Here is a 22,630-nt window from a genome sequence, read left to right as displayed (position 1 = left end):
GTTTTGTGTATACCATTAAGATGATGTAGAAACTCCTTTAGGTTTTCTTTATCATGTAACCACATCACAAAGGTGTTGTCTACATATCTATAGAATGCTTTTGATTTTAGGTGTATGGTATTCACCTCTGAATCCTTGAAGTGCTCCATGTAGAGATTAGCAATACCTGGATGTAAAGGGTAAAATTGGTTCAAATGGCTCTGAGCACTATGTGGCTTAACTTCTGAGGTCATCAGTTGCCTGGAACTTAGAACTAATTAAACCTAACTAACCTAAGGACATCACATACATCCATGCCCGAGGTAGGATTCGAACCTGCGACCATAGCGGTTGCTCAGCTCCAGACTGTAGTGCCTAGAACCGCATGGCCACTCCGGCCGGCCATAAAGGGTAACCCGTGGCAACACATCTATATGATTATAGAATTTACCACATCATTTGAAATAGGTGGTGGTTACTTCAAGTCAAAAGCTTTTGACTGTGTGCTCATTGCAATGTCCCTCAAATAGAGCTAAGGAAACTTCCGACAGTACACAGGTGAAAAGTCACTTGACATCAAAGTTGACTAGTAGCTTCACAAATTCTGTGGAGCTCCTGACATGCTGTGGGCAGTGACCCACGAGAGGTTTAAGCAGCTGTGCCAGATGTTTGGCTATCGTGTGTGTTGGTGACTTTATTATGTTCAGTACAGGCCACAGTGGAAACCCATTCTGTGCACGTTAGGGAGGCCATATAGTTGTTGTGGCACCAGAGTCCTGTGGTAAAGCCTTCAGATAGTGTTCCTATCCAATTTTGAGTTGTTGAATGGATCATTGGTCTTGCGTGTCACAGATAATGTTGCATCCTTCCCTAATCTTGCAGTAAAGTGTCAATCTTTGGTCAGTAGTCTTCTGACTTCAATAGCACTGTTGCATTTTTTTTCCTGCTAAGACCACTAGATCCTTGTCATCAAGTAGAGCTAAGCATATGAAACCAATATGTAAGTTTAAGTGTTATTGTTCCAGATAACATCCGCATGGTGTGTCATAGTTCTATGTCAACTTGTTTTACAAGGATACCATGAGCCACACTGGTGCACTAAATTATGCAGCAGAATAGGCAAGACTCAGAAATAAAACACACTGGGTGGAGATTAAGAATTCCCATGTGGTACTGAAGTTTTTGCAGAAGGTTGTTCCTAATTCTCAGTCTCACTGTGTCTCATTAGATTTTGCCTATAACTTTAAAATTCTGTCTTGGGTCACATTGAGCTATGTCGGAGTTTTGTTCTGAGGAAGAGCAGGGTTCTTTAAATGTGCTGTAAGTTGGTGGTTGGCCAGTGTGTTGCTTAAGTGAGAACATATGACATCCTGAAACTTCCTGGTAGATTAGAACTCTGAATTGGACCAGGACTCAAACCCAGATTCTTTGTTTTTTGTGTGCAAATGCTTTACTGACTGAGCTATCAGGGCATGAGTCACAATTCACCCTCACAGCTTTCCTTCAGCCAATACCTTTCTCCTGCCTTCTGGGTTCAAGCCTCATTATGGTGCACAGTTTTACTCTGCCAGGAAGTTGTGACAAAGCACCCTCGTTTTGTCATCTGCATCCTTAAAATTCATTTTTTCATTTTGGCTTAATTAACATTAACATATGTAAATATAATCTGCATTTTCATAAAAGAGAAAGATTGGCCCTCAGTTTTAAAGAATATAACACCAGATCTAATTTTGTGATTATCTTTATGTATGTAATTGATTTTCTAATTTATTTTGACTATCCGTAGTTAGTGTCTTTAATTATAGGGTGAAATCAGTAATTGTTTTGTAACTTAAATTCTATTGTTGACATATAAAAAAATACAAATTCTATACTAATTATAAAGATTTGGTAAGACGAAATACTAGTAATCTTAAAGGATTTATGTAGCTCTGTTCGAAAACATGTTAGCAAAGCCAGCCCTTAATTAATTCCAAAGTAATTAACAGTTTTGTCAAAAGTATTGTTTCCATAACTATATATATGTCGATTTCACGATTTATACAAATAATTCGGCCTAACTCTTGCAGTAGAACAAGCTGTTAAAAAGAACCAACTTTCCGATGTATTCAGTTAACTTAATGAGTTTTAATTGTAATTTCTGTAAATTTAACTTTAAACAATGTGTAGTTCCAGCACCTATTATTGTGATGATATATAAGGGCCTGATTTTTGCTCACGAGAGAATCAGTCCACAGTCGAGTTTCACACAAGGAACCTGTGTTGGTTAGAACAACAACAATGCATCCGTGAAATAAGTGTTACACAATAGGCTTTGTGTAAAAACAAAGACAGTGACTGTTTCCAAGCATACATTTCTGTTCTTCAAGAGCTGTGAACTTTTGGTTAGGTTTTACTGCTCGTAGATATTCACAGGAAACTATTGTAGGAGTATGTGGAGGTTCACCTGAAAACTATTAATGAGGCTTATCGAAAGCTATAACAACAGTGCACTGGGCAAATAACTGTGTATTATTGAGGGGTGAGGGGTTGTGAAAGGGGGGGGGGGGGGGTTGAGAAACGTGATAGTGAAAGACTGTGAAACGTAACATGCATCTGTCAGCTACATTATTTACTGTAGTCAGTGTCCACACACAATCCCCATTTTTCAGCCAGTGTAGCAACGCAGTATGTCAACACCGAGGACAACAAACAAAGAGATAAATAAAGCAGATGGAATCACTAAAAAGAAGTGTCATACCAGCAGTCACCCTCCTGCAGGTTGAAAATTCATTTCAGAATGAGATTTTTCATTTACTGGGCAAGGCTCATGCCTCTATTCATGAAAATGTTTGTGAACTTCCCAGTAACACTGTCTTCTTTTATGCATGTACGTGCTAGTCATGTATTTTGTATGTTTCTTGTAGTAATGTTAAATACTCAATGCTGCCCTTATTTCTTATGGTACATAAACAGTTGCATACATGGTAATGCAGAAAGTTTTACCAGAATTATTACTACTTGTATATATAGCTAATAATTAACTAGAAATGACTTGTAATATTTCATGTATCCATAATTATGTTCACGAAAAAAAAAAAAAAAAAAAAAATCTTTCCAGGTTTACTCAAGTTGGTCGCTCATTTTTTACAACACCAAAACAAGTTTTCCCACTAGGAAATGGAATGCATATGTGGTTGGGATTTTATCAAAGTGTTATCCTTGGTTGGAAACCATTTTTGAATGTTGATGGTATGTATTTATTGACCTATGTGACTGCTTTGACTCCCACACTTTTTTGTATTCTGTGACGTTATAGTTAAATAATCTGAGCAAAATCATCAGTTTGTTTTGTTGATGTATGAATAATGTTTGCTCAGTGAATTTTTAGTGTGTTTGAGTGCATACCCTGAAATTTCAAAAGTTTTGTGTTTCCTCTGTTTTGTGTGTAACTCTTTAGCATCATGATACTGTCACTTCATGCTAGAGGCATTTACTCAAATTACTGTGATTTATGTAAGGACAGGAATTCTATACGTTATTCCCTACAGTAAATGATACTATCAAAAGCTAAAGCAACACTCACCAATATTGGTAACTTATGGATAACACAAAAGCTAGCCAACAAAAGTGTATTCCAGCAGTAGCTGAAGTTATTAAATATGTATGTTGCTTGGGTAATCAATGCAAAAAGCTCTGCAAGTATTAATGGTAGCCTTATTGGCAACAGTTACATTAGCTGCCTGTGCAGTTGTATTATTATTATTATTATTATTAGTATCTCGGTATTGCAAGTTAAGAAAGCAAAAATAATTTAGATCATATTCTGAAGCTAATCAACTCCATTAACTTGAAATCAAGGATATTTTGCAGCTCATCAGAGAATGTAAAAACAAAAAAATCCGCTGGATGGGATGAAATTTCTCCATTTTTACTTAAACAGTGCGAAAACAATCTAGCTTATCCTTTGGTGCATCTAATAAATAGTGTCTTAAAAGAAGGAGTGTTCCCTGACATACTAAAATTAGCCATTGTTAAACCTCTCTACGAAAAAGATGATAAACAACTAGTAGAAAATTACAGACCACTCGCCTTAACTTCCGTTTTTAGCAAGATAATTGAAAAAATAATTCTGAAATATATGTTAGGGCATTATAATATGCACAACATCCTGGGAGATTTTCAGCATGGTTTCAGAAGTGGCCATAGCACCATGACTGCAACACTTCAATTTATACTGAAAGCTCGTGACAAAATTGATGAAGGCATGCAAGTAGCTGGAGTTTTCCTAGACCTATCAAAGGCTTTTGATAGGGTTGATCATAAGGTACTTCTGTCAAAACTGGCCAGAGATGGCATAAGTGGAAAATTATAGCACCTCATCACATCATATTTAAAGAACAGAAGACAGTGTACCTCAATTTCACACAATAGTGGAGAAACATTAAAAAGTTATACATCAAGAGTCAGGAGTATTAAATTTGGTGTGCCTCAGGGATCGATAATTGGTCCCTTCCTTTTTATATGTTATGCCAATGACTTCCCAAAGATAGTAAAAAATGATACCTTCATTACAATGTATGCAGATGACACTTCAGGCCTTTGTTGGGGGAATGATATTCTTAATCCCGGCATAGCAGTAAAAAAAAAATTTAGATATTGCAAAGGAAAAGTTTGAAAATGACAATCTAAAAGTCAACTTACAAAAAACAAATATAATCCCCGTCAATGTTGGTGATTTGCAAACTTGTATTGATTCCCAAGATAGTAATATCGTAGGGAAAATCTGCAGTGAGTGTAAATTCCTAGGTATATGCATAGATAGCAAACTACTATGGACACAACAAATTGACAATGTGTGTGCAAGGCTATCATCTAGCCTGTATGTGTTAATAAGAATAGCTCCATATGTTAATTCCCAAACAGTGAGGATGATGTACTTTGGTTTAATACATCCATTTCTAGCATATGGTCTTGCACTGTGGGGCGGTGCTTCCAAAACTCATGTAGACCGAATATTTAAACTCCAGAAAAGAGCCTTGAGAATATTAGGCAAAAAAGATGCTAGAACATTATGTAAGGAATTGTTTATAGAATTTAAAATTCTGACTATCTATTCAATGTATATGTTTGAAACAATAGTATTAACTGTAGAAGATAAGAAATATACCTGTCGTGATGCAGAAATTCATGGTCACAATACTAGACAAGTACAAAATTACCATATGATACACAGATACACAGAAGACTGGAAAAACTGCAAACAGTCAATATATTAATGGAGCAAAATATACAATGCACTGCCAAATGAACTGAAGGTAATAACTGGAGAGACATTCAAAAAACATCTAAAATTGTGACTCATTGAGGAGTGCTTCTATAGCCTACTGTAGAAACTAAAATCTAAAGTATTATTATGTCAAATAATTTGGACTACATTCTCAAGTTCCCATTATAAAGTAAAATTAGATTGTATACTGTTGTATTGTACTACCGATTGCTATGCATGTAATTACATGTTTCACGCAAATAAATTACAAATTACAAATTAGCTGTTTATATGCTTACGGGCCTTGTTTGACAAGGATGGAACAGATAGTTGGCTGTGTCCTTGCAGTAGGAACCATTGTGATATTTGCCTGAAGTAATTTAAGGAAATCATGGTAAACCTACATGAGGATAGCTGGATGTAGATCATAGCCTCCACCCTCCTGAATGTAACGCCAGTCTGTTTAAAACAATGGGACATGATTCAGTTTATCTCTAGTACACAATACTATTTTACAAAGAAGTTATCTAATAATGTAAACAGCTAAGTGCTACACTGTTCCTGTGAAAAACTTAATCAGTATCACTCTATGAAAAGTGAGATGTTTAACTAAGGTGTTAATAATATATATATCGCATAGCTTTGTGAATGAGGTTTTTTTAGAAGGGAAAAAACACAATTGAAAGTAATGGTACATGAAATGAAATATGTTTTGTTATCATCATTGTTGTTTATAGCTGTTAAATTTTTTCCAAACCCCTGCTCTGTGTTACTTGAGTAATGGATGTGTAGTTTAACAAGTACTTTTTAACGACTTTTTAAATAAGTTTGTTTTAGTAACCTACAATAGTATGAAAAGGATTATTGTTGCTCCCCTCATGAACCATGGAACTTGCAACTTGGTGGGGAGGCTTGCAGCCTCAGAGATACAAATGGCCATACTGTAGGTGCAACCACAACAGAGGGGTATCTGTTGATTTGATTTGATTTATTTCGTGTTCCATAGGTCCAACTGTGTTGGATACACAAGGACGTGGAACGAGTCAGTTTTTTACAAATACAATCTGATAATCTTATAGCATATACAGAAATTTGAGTACATAATTATATAAAAATTTATACAGTAAATTCTTTGGACAGCAATATAGAAAAAGAAAATACATATTTTCTTAGAATCAATAAAACACTACAGAAAACAGATACGGAGCACACACAGTTACAGAGCTCAGGTTAAATAAAATTCATAGTGGCATTATGTCAACTTGTATTATATAATATTAAAATATTACAATTTATTTAGTTAAAAATTCATCTAGACTGTAAAAAGCTTTTTCTAGCAAAAATATTTTTAGAGCTTTCTTAAACTCACTATTGTTGTGAATCTTTGTCTTTATTTCGGGAGGAAGAGCATTGAAGAGTTTTGCTCCAGTGTAGTGGACACCCTTTTGTGCCAGGCTCAAATTTCTGAGTTCACTGTGTATGTCATTCTTCCTCCGTGTGTTATGCTCATGATAGTTACTGTTTGTTTGAAATATATCTATATTTTTACAAACAAAACACATGAGAGAAAAAATATATTGGCATGCAGTTGTGTATATTTTAAGATTACGAAAACTATTTCTACAAGAGTCTCTTGGGCGCAATCCACATATAATTCTTAAAGCTCGCTTCTGTGCAATGAACACTTTCCTTGCTAATGGCTGGTTGCCCCAAAAAATAATTCCGTACTCAATGAGACAATGAAAATAGCCGTAATATGCCACTTTTGCAGTGTTAGGTTCAACACATGTAGTGACAACCCGTAAAGCATAGGTAGCAGAGCTAAGCCTCTTACAGAGATCAATAATATGTGAAGACCAATTCATTTTCTTGTCAGTGTGCACTCCAAGAAATTTTGTTGTTTCCGTTCTAACTATTGGTTGATTACCACATGTCACACTTATCTCTCTCTCTTTTTCTGTTTTTGTACAGAATTGAATAAAGCTGGTCTTGCTGGAATTTAATGAGAGACCATTCACCTTGAACCAATTAACCACATCTGAGAGTAAGTGATTAATGAGTTCCTCAAGATTGTTGTCTGTTCTACTGCTCATAAAAATTGTGGTATCATCAGCAAATGATGTAAATTTACACGGCAGGCTTGTACATAATGGTAGATCGTTTATAAAAATCAGGAATAATAGTGGCCCAAGAATTGAGCCCTGGGGCACTCCACATGTAATGGAACTCCATTCAGAATCTGAGGAAGTGTCACATACTCCACCCGAGCTATTCAACACAACTTTTTGTTTTCTGTCTTGGAGGTACGACTGTAGCCAATTGCCCGCAACACCACTTATTCCTACTAATTTTGCTTTTTGCAAGAGAATCTGGTGGTCAACACAGTCAAACGCTTTGGGTAAATCACAGAAGACACCAAGTGCTAGCATTTTTTCATTAAGAGTTTCTAGGACTTCATTTGCAAGTGCGTAAACTGCATCTTCTGTTGAACGGCCCTTTTGAAAGCCAAACTGGCTCTTACTGAGAACTTCGTTCTTCATGAGATGATCAGTAATTCTTACATGTATTAGCTTTTCTAGAATTTTGGAGAAAGCTGTCAGCAAAGAGATAGGTCGATAGTTTGTTAGTTCATCTTTATCACCCTTTTTGTACAGGGGCTTCACAATGGCATACTTGAGTCTACTGAGAACAACACCTTTCTGAAAGGAAGCATTGAAAATATGACAGAGAATGTCCCTTATCCACACACAAGAATATTTCAATAAATTACTAGATATATTATCAACCCCTGCAGAATTCGTACTTTTTAGAGACATGATGATTTTTTTGAATTTCTTCTACAGTGACAGGATTAAGGTGCATTACTGAAATTGTGTTTGAATATACGGCTTGACAAAGATTTACAGCTTCATCAACATCGGGCTTGCAACCAATCTGTTGAGTTACTGATAGGAAGTGTTTATTAAAAATCTCAGCCACCGTTTTGGGGTTATCTACTAGGATACCTTCATATCTGATATTATTTATATCTTCTTTACTTGTTGTATCTCTTCCTGTTTCTTTTTTTACAATGCTCCAAATTGCTTTTATTTTATTATTAGAATTATCTATTTTCTTCTCATAATAAAGGGCTTTTGATTTCTGTATTAGTTTCTTCAAAATTTTACAGTATGTTCTATAGTGTTCCCATTTTTCTACATCTTTACAGAATCTTATTGCAGCATGTTTCCCTTTTGGTTTTACATGACTGTTTTATACCTTTTGTAATCCAAGGCTTGCTTACAGAATTGGAAGCCCTGTTTCTGACCCATTTCTTGGGAAATATTTCTTCAAAAAGAGCACAGAATTCATTTATAAAACAGTTAAATTTAGTATCAACATCATCATGGCTATATACTAAAGACCAATCCATTTGCTGCAACCTGTGGTTGAAAGTTCCTTTCGCCTCTTCATTAATTACTCTTATGAATTTCCATCGAGGAAATTCTTTTTTGAACAGATTAACGTCATAAATAGTGAGAATTTGTCCATCATGATCTGAAAGGCCACTTATAACCTGCCTGACAATATAATTCTGATGTCTATTTACATCTAAAAAAATGTTGTCTATCATAGTTTGGCACTCGGATGTAATTCTTGTTGGGAAGTTTATTACTGATGTCAGATTGTGTAAGGTCATCACAATCTCAAAGTCTATTTTATTCTTATTTTCTGTCAAAAAGTTTATATTGAAATCACCTAATACTACAATATCCTTCGCTTTTGAAAGTAACCATGACAGTAGGAGTTCCATTGAATGCAGAAAAGTTTTTATGTCACCTGAAGGAGCCCTGTAGACAGCCAACACTATTATTGGGTATAATTTAGTTGTTATTTCTGTGGCACATGCCTCAAATTGTTGTTCTACACAATATTTCTTAATATCTATAGCTTTGTATGCTACACTATCCTTAACATAAATTGCTACTCCACCTTTATCTTTACTTTCCCTACAGTAGTATGTTACTAAAGTATAACTTACTATAGATGGCAAGGCACATTTATCAGTAACATGGTGCTCAGTTAAGCACAAAATCGCTCAGTTAAGCACAAAATCTGGGCATTATTTATACTGTCCTTTTCACTAATGTTAATAAGGAGTAGATCTGTTTTGTTTAAGAGGCCCCTTATGTTTTGATGAAAGAACGAGATGCCTTCCTCTTGCTTTTTCATTTTATTAGTGCTGTTACCTGACTGAGAATCCATTGGAGTCTGCCTTGAGACAGGAGAGAGGAGACACGTGACACTACCTACTGTTGTCCCTTCTTTTTCTTCAGGCCCACACATAAAAAATCGTTGAGATGAGAAGGAGGCTCAGCATTTCTTCTGTCCAACAGCCTTCTATTTGTTGTTGTTGATGGTGGTGCTGTTTCTGACACTTCAAATGTTGGTTCTACCACTACTGCTGTGTTTCCTTGTGAACTTGGAGTCTTCTCGTTTTTGTTATTTTCGTCTAAAATAATACTTGGCTGATGAGGAACAGTAGTTCTTTTGTTGTTGAAATCGATGTCCACTGTTCTTTCTGTTAAAATTTGGTCTTTTTTTACATGTTTTGCTGCTGCTGATGAAGTTTCTAATGAATTTTTTTGAAGTGTTTTCGTTATGGAGTCAGGCGATGGCAATGCAATTATCGTTTTGGTTTTGAATTTATTTTGATGGTTTTTTATTACCCTGGTTATCAGGCTTGTCAGATATTCTTTCCCCAAGCCATTCAGGTGAAGTCCGTGCTGCGTGTGGAATCCACGTCCAATACTGCTTATATCAACGCATTTCACGTTTTTAAAATATCTGCAGATTTTTGCAAACTGACTGTTGGCACTTTCTATTTCCCTGTTAACACATGACCATCTTACAAGATCATAGCGATGCGGAATATTGACAAGTATTACGTTAGTGTGAGTGAGGTTCCTCAGACACTGTTTAAGATCGCGCGTTGCACTCGCTGTTTCATTTTTGTAGACATCGTTTGCGCCTCCCATAAGTACAACGAAGTCTTTATCATGCAGATTTTTTGCCTCTGCGGATTCGGTCATTTTTTTTAATTTCGCTAAGTGGGGCTCCCGGTTTCACTATACCACACGAAAATGTTTTAGTTGTTTCTTTTAGTTTACTCGGAAGTCCACGACCATGGCTGTCCGAAAACACAAACAGTTTCCTGTTATTGGAGTTCACAATATGCGAATCGTTTTGTATTGTTTTACTACACACTTCGACACAAATTTTGGTTGGCACATTTATATTGACCTCCTTCACAGTTGATTGCGTCAGTAAATTTTCTTCTCTTACCTTATTCCCCAAAGTGCCTTTTTGCTTTTCCCATCGTTCATGCGAACTGTAAGTTGCATTTTCACTATTGGCGATCGAAAGTACTTGAAATGTGTTTTTGTGCACAAAGCTTGCGTAACTTTCGCAGGTTTTCCAAATTTGCACTTTGGACTTGCACTTTACATTAGACCACTTTACATTAGACCACTTTTCCGCAACGGACGAACTATCTCGCACAAGTTTTAGCGTGTTCAGTTCACTATTTTCTTGTATTTTCGAAATGTCCGTTTTCAAACTGCCGATTATGAACTGTAAGCTCGTTATGCGTTCATTCAGTTTCTTGATTTCGTCTGTACGATTTTCACACGATTTCTTTTTTACGGCAAAATTTAAGTTTTTCTGGAAGGACACTTGCTTAACTTTTACTGTAGCCGCCATCTTGGAAATGAGAAAGGGCAGACAAATGTGTGGTTCCTGAAGAGGTGCAGCAGCTTTTTCAGTATTTGCAGGGGCAATATTGTGGAGGATTGACTAATCTGGCCTTGTAACATTAACCAAAACGACCTTGCTGTGCTGGTACTGTGAGTGGCTGAAAGCAAGGGAATGCAGCCCTGCTGTATGGTTACGTGATGATGGCATCTTCTTAGGTAAAATATTCCGGAGGTAAAATAGTCCCCCATTCAGAACTCTGGGCGGGGACTACTCAGGAAGGTGCCGTTATCAGGAGAAACAAACATGGGTATTCTACAGATTGAAGCCTGGAATTGTCAGATCCCTTAATTGGACAGGTATGTTAGAAAATTTAAAATGGGAAATGGATAGGTTAAAGTTAGATATAGTGGGAAATAGTGAAGTTCAGTGGCACGAGGAACAGGACTTCTGGCCATGTGAATACAGGGCTATAAATACAAAATCGGATAGGATTAATGCAGGTGTAGGTTTAATAATGAATAAGAAAGTAGGAATCTGGATAAGCTACTATGAACAGCAGAGTGAATGCCTTGTTGTAGCCAAGATAGACATGAAGCCCACACCCACAACAATAGTGTAAGTTTATATGACAACTGGTTCTGCGGATGGTGAAGAGGTTGAAGAAGTGTATGATGAGATAAAACAAATTATTCAGATAGGCAAGGGAGACGAAAATTTAATAGTCATGAAGACTGTTTCTTGATAGTAGACAAAGCAAGAGAAGGAAAAATAGGTGAATATGGACTGAAGAAAATGAATGAAAGAGGAAGCTGCCTTGTAGAATTTTGCACAGAGCATAATTTAATCATTCAAAACTTGGTTTAAGAATCATGAAAGAAGGTTGTGTATGTGGCAGTGACCTGGAAACAGTGGAAGGCTTAAGATTGATTATGTAATGGTAAGACAGTGATTTCAGAACCAAATTTTAGATTGTAAGATACACCCAGAGGCAGATGTGGACTCTGACCACAATTTATTGGTTATGAATTATAGATTAAAACTGAAGAAATTGCAGAAAGGTAGGAAATAAAGGAGATGTAACCTGGATAAACTGAAAGAACCATAGGTTTTTGAGAGTTCCAGAAGGAGCATCAGGGAATAATTTACAAGAATAGGGGAAAGGAATACAATGGAAGAAGAATAGGTAGCTTTGAGAGATGAAATAGTGAAGATAGCAAAGGATTAAATGGATAAAAAGATGAGGCCTCATAGAAAACCTTGGGTGACACAAGAGAGATTAAATTTAATTGATGAAAGAAGAAAATATAAAAATGCAGCAAATAAAACAGGCAAAAGAGAATGCAAACATCTAAAAAATGAGATTGGCAGGAAGTGCAAAATGGCTAAGCAGGAATGGCTGGAGGTTAGATGAAAGGATTTAGAAGCATATATTACTAGGGGAAAATAGATACAGCCTACTGGAAAATTAAAGAGGCCTTTGAAGAAAAGAGAACCAACTGTATGAATATTAAGAGCTTGGATGAGAAACCAGTCGTAAGCAAAGAAGGGAAAACTGGAAGATGGAAGGAGTGCATAGAGGCTCTGTTCAAGGGAGATGTACTTGAGGGCAGTGTTATGGAAATTAAGATGAAGATGAGATGGGAAATATGATACTGTGAGAAGAATTTGACAGAGTACTGAAAGACGTAAGTAGAAACAAGACCCTGGGAGTAGACGACATACTTTTAGAACAAGTGATAGCCTTGGGAGAGCCAGCCATGAGCAAACTCTTCCATATTGTGAGCAAGATGTATGAAACAAGTGAAATACCCTCAAATTAAATAATAATAATAATAATAATAATAATAGTTCCAAACAAGCATGTGCTGACAGGTGTGGATATTATTGAACTATTAATTTAATAAGTCCACATTGCAAAATACTAACATGAATTCTGTACAGAAGAGTGGAAAAACCGTAGAAGCCAACCTTGGGGAATATCAGTTTGAATTCTGGAGAAATGCAGGAAAATGTGAGGCAATGCTGACCGTATGACATATCTTAGAAGATAGGTTAAGGAAAGGCCAACCTTCATGTATAGCATTTGTGGACTTCGAGAAAGCTTTTGACTGGAATAATTTCTTTAAAATTCTGAGGGTAGCAGAGGGAAAATACAGGAATGATAGGCTATTGACAGTGTGTACAGAAACCAGACACCAGTTATAAGAATCAACGGCCATGAAAGGGAAGCAGTAGTTGACAAGGTTGTAGCCTATCCCCAATGTTATTCAGACTGTACATTGAGCAAGCAATAAAAGAAACAAAAGAAAAATTTGGAGTAAGAATTAAAGACCATGGACAAGAAATGAAAACTTTGAGACTGACCGATAACATCGTAATTTTGTCAGAGACAGCAAAGGGCTTGGAAGAGCAGTTGAATGGAATAGACAGTGCCTTGGAAGGATGATGTGAGATGAACATCAGTGAAAGCAAAAAATGCATAAGGGATTGTTGACAAATTAAATCAGGTGATACTGAAAGAATTAGATTTGGAAACAAGAGACTTACAATAGTAGATGAGTTTTGCTGTTTGGGCAGAGTAGAGAGGATATAAAATGTAGACTGGAGTGGCAAGAAAAACATTTCTGAAGAAGATAAATTTGTTAATATCAAGTGTGTTTTCTGAAAGTATTTGCATGGAGTGTAGCCCTGTATGTAAGTGGAACATGGATGATAAACAGTTTAGACAAGAACAGAATAGAAGCTTTTGAGGTGTGGCTATACAGAAGAATGCTGAAGATTAGATGGGTAGATCATGTAACTATGAGGAAGTATTGAATAGAATTGGGGAAAAAAGAAATTTGTGGCACAACCTGACTAGAAGAAGGGATTGGTTGGGTTGGTAGGACATATTTTGAGACATCAAGGGATTGTTAGTTTAGTACTGGAGGGAAATCTGTGGGGGAAAAATCATAGGAGACCAAGAGATGAATACACTGAGCAGATTCAGAAGGATGTAGGTTGCAGTAGTTATGTGGAGATGAAAAGGCTTGCACAGGATAGAGTAGCATGGAGAATTGCATCAAACCAGTCCTCAGACTGAATACAACAATAACAACAACAACAACAACAACAAATTGTTGCTCACTATAAAAGTGAGAACACACATGCAAGGCACTGAAATTCCCCCAGCTTTTGGAGACAGTGTCTCCTTCTTCTGAAAGAAGGATTGAAGGGAAGACCAGGGCTATGCTCCAGACTGAACGCTGAAAGGCATAATCAGTCTTAAATGATGATGATGATGATGATGATGATGATATAAAAGTGACACATTGAATTGCAGAGAGACACAACAAAAGGACTGTTAAACATCAAGCTTTTGGCCAAGCCTTCTTCAGAAAAGAAAACACACACACACACACACACACACACACACACACACACAAATTCACATTCACAAAAACAGGCACACCTGATGAACACATGACCACTATAAGTCTCCCCGAATACAGGATTTTGAGGACTTTTTCAAACTCTCACCATTCCTTAAGCTAACCAGCCCTTAACCTTTACCCCTGTTCTTCCCTTCAATCCTTCTTTTAGAAGAAGGAGACACTGTCTCCAAAAGCTGGGGGAATTTCAGTGTCTTGCATGTGTGTTCTCCTGCCGCCACTTGGTGATTATTTTTGTTGAAATATTCATTCCTTGAAATTTTGTGCTTGTCACAAGTTCTATAGAGGTGTGATCTACATTTATTTTAACAGTGTCATTTCCCCCTTTAACCTGAAATCTGTGGCATTTATTTTCTTTATTGTAATATCACTTCATTTCATTTTTCCACTGAATTTCAACAACTTGCAGTGTTGTCCCCAGAACTGATCGTGGCCAAATGATTCTGAGGTGAGTGGAAGGACTGAACCAGAGAATTTGAAGGTTCTGTGACAAGCTCATCTGAAACTTCCTGGACTTGCACCATAGGGTTGAGAACTAAAATGGGTCAGGTGTGCACTACACATCAGAGGCTGCTACTCAGGTAGCTGACTATATGTGGGGTGTGCACAAGAGTTTTTTAGATTAGGCAATTCTCCATCCAATCCAGAGAACGATAACTGTAAGAAACCACAGAAGTACCAGTATAAGATCGAAAGAAATGCGTCCCACAGGTGAGAGCATTAAAATCCTAATGGTAAACTGCTGAAGGATTCACAACAAAGTGCCAGAATTTGAAGCATTCATGACGAGCAGTGATGCTCACATAATACTTGGTACAGAAAGCTGGTTGAAACCAGAAATTGATAGCAGTGAAATTTTTGTGGAAAATAGAAGGGTATATTGAAAGGATAGGGAAAAGGGAAATGAAGGTTGTGTATGTATCGCAGTAAACAAGAAACTCAAAACCGCCGAGATAGAAATTGAAACCACATGTGAAATTGTTTGGGCAAGTGCAGTATCAGGGGTGGGCATATAATGATGAATGGATCCTTCTGTTGTCCACCAGACTCATCTCCTGATGTAACCGAAAGCTTCAGAGAAAACAACAGTTCACTTCTACGTAAGTTCTCCAGTTGTACCATATTCATTGGTGGAGACTTTAATTATCCAACAATTAATTGGGAAATTACAGTTTTGTTAGTGGTGGGTGTAATAAGACATCCCATGAAACATTGCTAAATGGCTTGTCTGAAAACTACCTAGAACCGATGGCTAGGATTCCGACTCAGGATGGAAATATATTGGCTCTAATGTCAACAAATAGACGTGACCTCTTTGAGGATGAGGATGTCCACATCGAAACTGGTATCAGTGACCATGATGAAATTGTGGCAACAGTGATTACCAAAGTACAAAGGACAACTAAAACAAGCGGCAAGGACATATATGTGGTATACTAGATAAAAAATCGGTGTCATATTGAAATGAGAAACTTGAAACCTTCAGCTCAGGGCAGGAGCATGTAAAGGAACTATGGCTCAAGTTTAAAGGAATAGTTAACCATACACTGGATAGATACGTACCCAGTAGAACAGTTCATAATGGGAGGGATCCTCCATGGTACACAGTCACTGCAAAGAAACTTCTAAAGAAAGAGATATTACAGCATAATACATGTAAAACAAAGCATTGGGCTATAGGTAGAGAGATGCTGAAAGAACACATTTGGCTGTCAGGGGACCAATGCATGATGCCTTTGGCAATTACCATCGCAGAATATTGTCAAATGATATTTCACATAAGGCAGTGAAATTCCGGTCATATGTAAAAGCTGTTTAGTGGCACAAAAGTTAGTGTGCAGTCCCTATCAAATGAGACAGGAACTGAAATTGAGAGTAGCAAAGCAAAAGCTGAGCTCCCTTACTCCATTTTCAAAAGTTCCTTTACAAAGGAAAACCCTGGAGAACTGCCCCAATTTAGTCCTCATACCATTGAAAAGATGAATAAAATAATACTGTCAGTGGTGTCAAGAAACAGTTGAATTTGTTAATGGACTCCTTGTCAGATTATATACTGAATTTGTACTTGAGTTAGCCCCTTTTCTAAATATAATCTATCATAGATCCCTCTAACAAAAAACCATGCCCACTTCTTGTAAAAAGGCATAGGTCACATCCGTCTACAAGAAGGATAATAGAAGTGAACCACAATATTACCATCGAATATCCTTGGCATTGATTTGTTGTAGAATCTTAGAATATATTCTGAGCTCAAACATAATGAGGTATGTTGAACAGAATGACCTCCTAAATGCTAACCAGCATGGATTTCCAAAACATTGATCATGTGAAACCCAATTCACACTTTTCTCATATGACATACTGAAAGCTTTGATCAAGTCAATCAGGTAGATGCAGTATTTCTTGATTTCCAAAAAGCATTTTACTCAGTCCCATATGTATGGTTATTGTCAAAATTACAATCATATCGGATATCAAATGAAACTTGTGACTGATTGGAGGACTTTGTGGTAGGGAGGTCACAACATGTTATGAAAGACATCTTCAGATGTAGAAGTAACTTGGGATGTGCCCCAGGGAAGTGTGTTGGGACTGTTGCTGTTCATGTTGTGTATTAATGACATTGCAGACAATATTAATAGTAAAATCAGGGTTTTTCAGAAGATGCCATTATCTGTAATGAAGTACTATCTGAAAGAAACTGCATAAATATTCAATTAGATCCTGATAAGCTAAGTGGTGCAGGGGTTGGCTATTTGCTTTAAATGTTCAGAAATGTAAAATTGTGCACTTGACAAAATGAAAAACAATGCTGTGTCCAATGACTATAATGTCAGTGAGTCACTGTTGAAATTGGGAACTGATACAATTACCTGAATGTAACACTTTGTAAGGATATGAAATGAAATGATCACATAGGTCCAGTCATGGATACAGCAGGTGGTAGACTTCAGTTTGTTGGTAGAATACTAAAAAGTACAATCAGTCTACAAAGGCGACTGCTTACAAATCACTCGTGCATGTGACCAATTCTAGAATATTGTTCAAATGTGTGGGACCAGTACCAAATAGGACTAACAGGGGATATTGAATGTATACAGAGAAGGACAGCACAAATCGTCACAGGTGCGGTTGATCCATGGAAAACTGCCACAGAGATACCAAAGGAACTGAACATGAAGATTCTTGAAGACAGACGTAAACTATCCTGAGAAAATCTATTAACAAAGTTTCAAGAACTGGCTGTGATGAATTGAGGAATATACTACAATCCCCTACATATGACTCACATTGGCATTGTAAGGATAAGATCAGAATAATTACTGCCCACACAGAGTCATTCAAACAATCATTCTTCCTATGCTCCATATGCGAATGCCTGTAGGTTTTCATGCACTGGTATGTCAAATGTTTGTGGAGTGCATTTGAACACCTTGTATGGACCAGAATAAGGGGGCTGCAGAGGTACTTGTATGAAATCATCCTTAATAATTGATACAATGGTACATACCCTCTGCCATGCATCTCACAGTGGTTTACAGAGTATAGATGTAGATGTGAATGTAGAAGTACAGACCTGTTTCACTAACTTGAGCTTCACTTTTCTGTTTTGAGTGGAGTCCATGCCTAGGGTGTTCTTCACACTTCAACATTTTACTTTTGCCTTGTAGGTCCATTTAATTAATTTTTTTACAGTTTCTGTAGCTCAAAGCTGTGGTTCTCAATCTATCTGTTAACATACCATCACTGAGGGAGATCATGTCACACTCGTACTTTTATTAAGGGGCGTATGTGTTATGCATGACATAATCTTGTGATGGCTACATCATTTTTAGAGGAAGATTAACTGCGACATGAGGTTGCCTGAAAATGCGGCATATCCAGGATGTCATTTTTGGGTGCAGTTTAATGCAGTGTTTGGAACTTGTAAAAATTTTCCCACCAGTATATGCTTAAAAGATGATGACATACGGATAGAAGTCGACAATACTGAATTCTTGGGATTACAGTTTGATAATACATTCAAATGGGAGGAGCACACCACAGAACTGCTGAAGCGCTTAAACAAATCACTATTTGCAGTGCGAATGTTGTCAGACTGTGACAAAGCAAGCTGGGATAATTTTAATTACCCTCTAGTTTTGCCATCTGCCTCCTTAAATTCGTTTTGTTACTTTTAACTATTTACCATTAACATACGTGAATATAATCTGCATTTTCATAAAAGAGAAAGGTTGGCCCTCAGTTTTAAAGAATATAACACCAGATCTAATTTTATGTTTAGTTTTATATATGTAATTGATTTTGTAATTTATTTTGACTATTCCTAGTTGGCATCTTTTGTTCTGGGGCAAAATCAGTGATTGTTTCGTAACTTAAATTCTACTGTTGATGTATAAACAAATATAAATTCTGTACTAATTATAAACATTTGGAAGACGAAATACTAGTAATCTTAAAGTATCTATTTGGCTATATTCGGAAACATGTTTGCGAAGCCAGCTCTAAATTAATTCCAAGGTATGTAACAGTTTTATCAAAAATATTGTTTGCATAACTATAAATGTCAATTTCGTGATTTAAACAAATAATTCGGCCTAACTCTTGTAATAGAAAAAACTGCTAAAAAGAATCAATTTTTCGATGTATTCAGTTAATTGAGTGAGCTAAGTTTTAATTGTAATTTCTGTAAATTTAACTTCGGACAGTGTGGAGTTTCAGCACCTATTATTGTGAGGATATATAAGGACACCATTTTTAGTCATGAGATAGTCAGTCCACGTCAGAGTTTCAGATGAGGAACCTGTGTTGGTTAGAACAATAACACTGCTTCAACTTAACAGTGTAATAAGTGTTACACAATTAGGCTGTGTATAAAAACTATGACAGTGTCTGCTCCGTATGTACCTTTCTATTGTTCAAGAACTGTGAACTTTGTGGTTAGGTTTTTACTGCTCGTAGATGTTCAGTAGTAAACTGTTGTAGCAGAATGTGAATGTTTGCCTGCTAAATATTAAATGTATATATGGGAAGTTTGAACAATAGTGCACTGGCCATATATAACTGTGTTTTATTGGGGGGGTTGTGAAAAGTGAAGGTAAAAGACAGTGAAACACAACTCTGCATCTGTCAGCTACATCATTTAAAGTAGTCAGTGTTGGAATCCCCAAAAACCCATTTTCTCAGCCAGTGCAAGAACGCAGTATGTCAACACTGTGGACAACAATCAACAAACGAAGAAATAAAAGCAGGTGAACTGCTACAAGACATACATTAAAATTTAGCTACTTTGTAGGGCTATTAAACTAGATGCTTAGGTTTGTTCTCTTGATGTTCAGGGTTCAGGGTATCTGTTTGTCTACTACATTTTTGTTGACTATTGCAGAATTTATTTTTCTGGAGCATGACTCTGTTACTGTAATGTCAGAGCTTATTATATTTGTGAGGTAATATGAATTTCTTATATCTGTTAGTTTCGTGTAGGTAATACTGCAGGGGTTTTCGTCAATATTTAGGTGTCCAGCTGTACTAAGGTCAGTGGAGCCTGTTTGCCTAATTGCCCTGTTAAGTCTATCAGTACAGTATGAGGAGTGAGGACCCGTCATGATAGGAACTCCTTCAAATCATAGACACCACTACTCAGTTCGTTATTGTCTTGTCAGTTGTAGAGTATTTAAGCTGTGCTGTACAAAATAACTTTCTGTATCTTCTGAGTACTGGGTTGCTCTTGATTTTGTAAACCTCACTGGCTTCACTTGTAAGGCAATAAGTACTTTATTCACACAAGCCACTTTACATATATTGTCTCTCCTTTCTCACAGTCCAGAGATTGTCCACTGTGCCATGGCCAGAGATGTTTGGTGCAGTGGTGCAGCAGCAGGAGAGGGAGGGGGGGGGGGGTGACGGAAGCTCGTTGAAGGCATGTCCATCTCTGGATGAATCCAGGGGTGGAGATGATGTGGGTGATGAGTGTTGACCATTGTTCTCATTGACTAGCATGTTGGTGTCCTTTTGTGTTGAGTTGTTGTTGTAGTGGAGGATCCAGGTGCATTTAAGTTGCGGGCATTAGATGGCCGTAGGTTTGCAATGCACTAGTATGTCAAATGTTTCTGGAGCGCATATGAGCACCTTGTCTGGGCCTAAATAAGGGGGCCGCAGAGTTGCTTATATGAAATCGTCTCGAAACATCAGGAGGTCACAGGAGCCAAAGTCCTCATGTATAAACACTTTAGGAGTCAATTGGGGTGACAGAGGCAGGATTTACATGTTCCAAATATGTTGTTGAACACGATCCACTAGCGTACGTAAGTCCGTCTGATCCGTCATTTGTAGGCTGTACAAAGTCTGCAGGCAAGACCACCAGGTCTGCTAGCAGTGCTGGAAGGTCATCCTTGTATATAGAGCAAATGCTGAATAGGATCCATGGGAGCTGCTATGGCACATGAAGTCTGCCTTCACGGTCCTCTGCCACCTCCAAGAGAGGCCATTACTTGGCAGATGGTATATGGTAGTGCACATGTGTGTGATCCCACAAAGGTGACGCAGGTTATTGGAGAGAGCTGCCTCAAACTGATGGCCCTGATCAGTGGTAACCAGTTTCGGTACGACAAAGTATGTGATCCTCATCTTGACAGTCATGTACTGTTGATTCAGCAGCGATATCATCAGTACATGCAGCTTCTAACCACCATGATGTCGTCGATCACTGATGGAAGGTAACAAAATCCTTCTGACCCTGGCAGTGGTCCTATGACGTCAAGGTGGACATGCCAGAACTGAGTCTACCAGATGGGGAAAGCGAACGAAATGAGATTGGGTGTGGTGGCCCGTCTTACTTACTTTGGCACACAATACAGCTTTGTGCCCAGCAATGCCAGTCGCATTTGACATTGGCCCATATGAATCTGTCTGTCACTAAGCAGACCATAGCCAGGACACCAGAGTGGATGAGGTTATGTAACCCCTTGACTGTTTCACAGCACATGGTAAGAGACACCAGTGGTTGTGTTCTGTTATGCAAAATGTCACAAAGCAGTGTTGCTTGAGACATGGTAAGATACTATAATTCAACATGAAGGTTTGTGTTGCTATTGTTAAGGTATGCAATGCTTGGGTCATTCATTTACTCATTTGACGTGTGGTTAGTAGTAGTAGTAGTAGTAGTAGTAGTAGTAGTTTTATTCATCCGTAGATCTCTTTTTACAAGGGTATAGGACATGTCAAAGTATTTACAAGTTTACACCAATTTAAAATAAGCTAATTCATATCCACATACATTTACAGACTTCTAGTTAGAGACAATCATTAGATTTACTCCTGGTACACACACACACACACACACACACACACACACACACACATGCATGCACGCGCGCGCGCACACACACACACACACACACACACTGGTGATCTCTGTGCCATTTTCTGTACCACAACTTCCCATTTGCTATCCTGAAAAACTGAGTCAGCATCCCCCTATAATGAGTGAGATGTTGAGCTCCGAAAGAGGAAGAGGTGTTAGTATTGTGCAATGCATAGCTTGGAGGTAAGTTTTTCTAGAAAAGGGAAAAAGAAGGGGAAAAAAACATAGTGTGAAGGTGTTATGTGGAATATTGAATGTTTTATAATCATTATTATTATTATTTATTTGTATAACATTTTTTTTATCAAACCCCTACTCTGTTTTATCTAAGCAATCCTTCAATGTATAATATGTATTGCATAACAGGTACTTTTTAGCTGCCTTTTTAAATAAGTGTATTTTTGCAATTTCTTTTATCTCTTTTGGTATTTGTACATTTTTATTCCGTGGTAGAAAATACTGTTTTGAGTTTTATGTTTATTTTTTTCTTGGGAAATGTAAGTTGAGTCTAGCTCTTGTTCCATGGTCATGAACAGAACTATTTGTGTAGTAATTACCAATGTTATTTTTGATGTGTACAACTGACTGGTAAATGTATTCACATGGAGCAGTTAAAATCCCCAGTGATTTGAACAGATCTTTACAATGAGCTCGACTACCATTTTTGGTTATGATTCTTGTGGCTCTTTTCTGGAGTTTGAAAATAGTGTTCATATTTTGTGCAATTGTTCCCCAGAAAAGAATGCCTTAGCTAAGAATTGAGTTTACATATGAATAGTACATACCTAAAAGACACTGCATGTTGCACACAGATGATAGGACTCTAAGGGCATAACATACTGATGACATTCTCTTTGCAAGTACCATCGTGTG

General features: G+C 37.3%; 1 protein-coding gene across 2 annotated transcripts in view; it reads left to right on the top strand.

Annotated features, from left to right (window-relative positions):
- The window catches only part of LOC124712545 (protein argonaute-2-like), a 303,522-nt gene that overhangs the window by 82,020 nt on the left and 198,872 nt on the right, over nucleotides 1–22,630 (top strand). For both annotated transcript variants that reach the window (XM_047242853.1, XM_047242854.1), the window contains exon 7: nucleotides 3,080–3,210. In XM_047242853.1, coding sequence (XP_047098809.1) covers nucleotides 3,080–3,210 — 131 coding nt within the window. The remainder of the gene's footprint in view (nucleotides 1–3,079; nucleotides 3,211–22,630) is intronic.

This window comes from Schistocerca piceifrons, chromosome 8, assembly GCF_021461385.2.
Source record: "Schistocerca piceifrons isolate TAMUIC-IGC-003096 chromosome 8, iqSchPice1.1, whole genome shotgun sequence".
Classification (NCBI taxonomy): Eukaryota; Metazoa; Arthropoda; class Insecta; order Orthoptera; family Acrididae; genus Schistocerca; species Schistocerca piceifrons.
The sequence above is the reverse complement of the archived record's forward strand: the minus strand, read 5'-3'. Positions and strand labels throughout refer to the sequence as shown.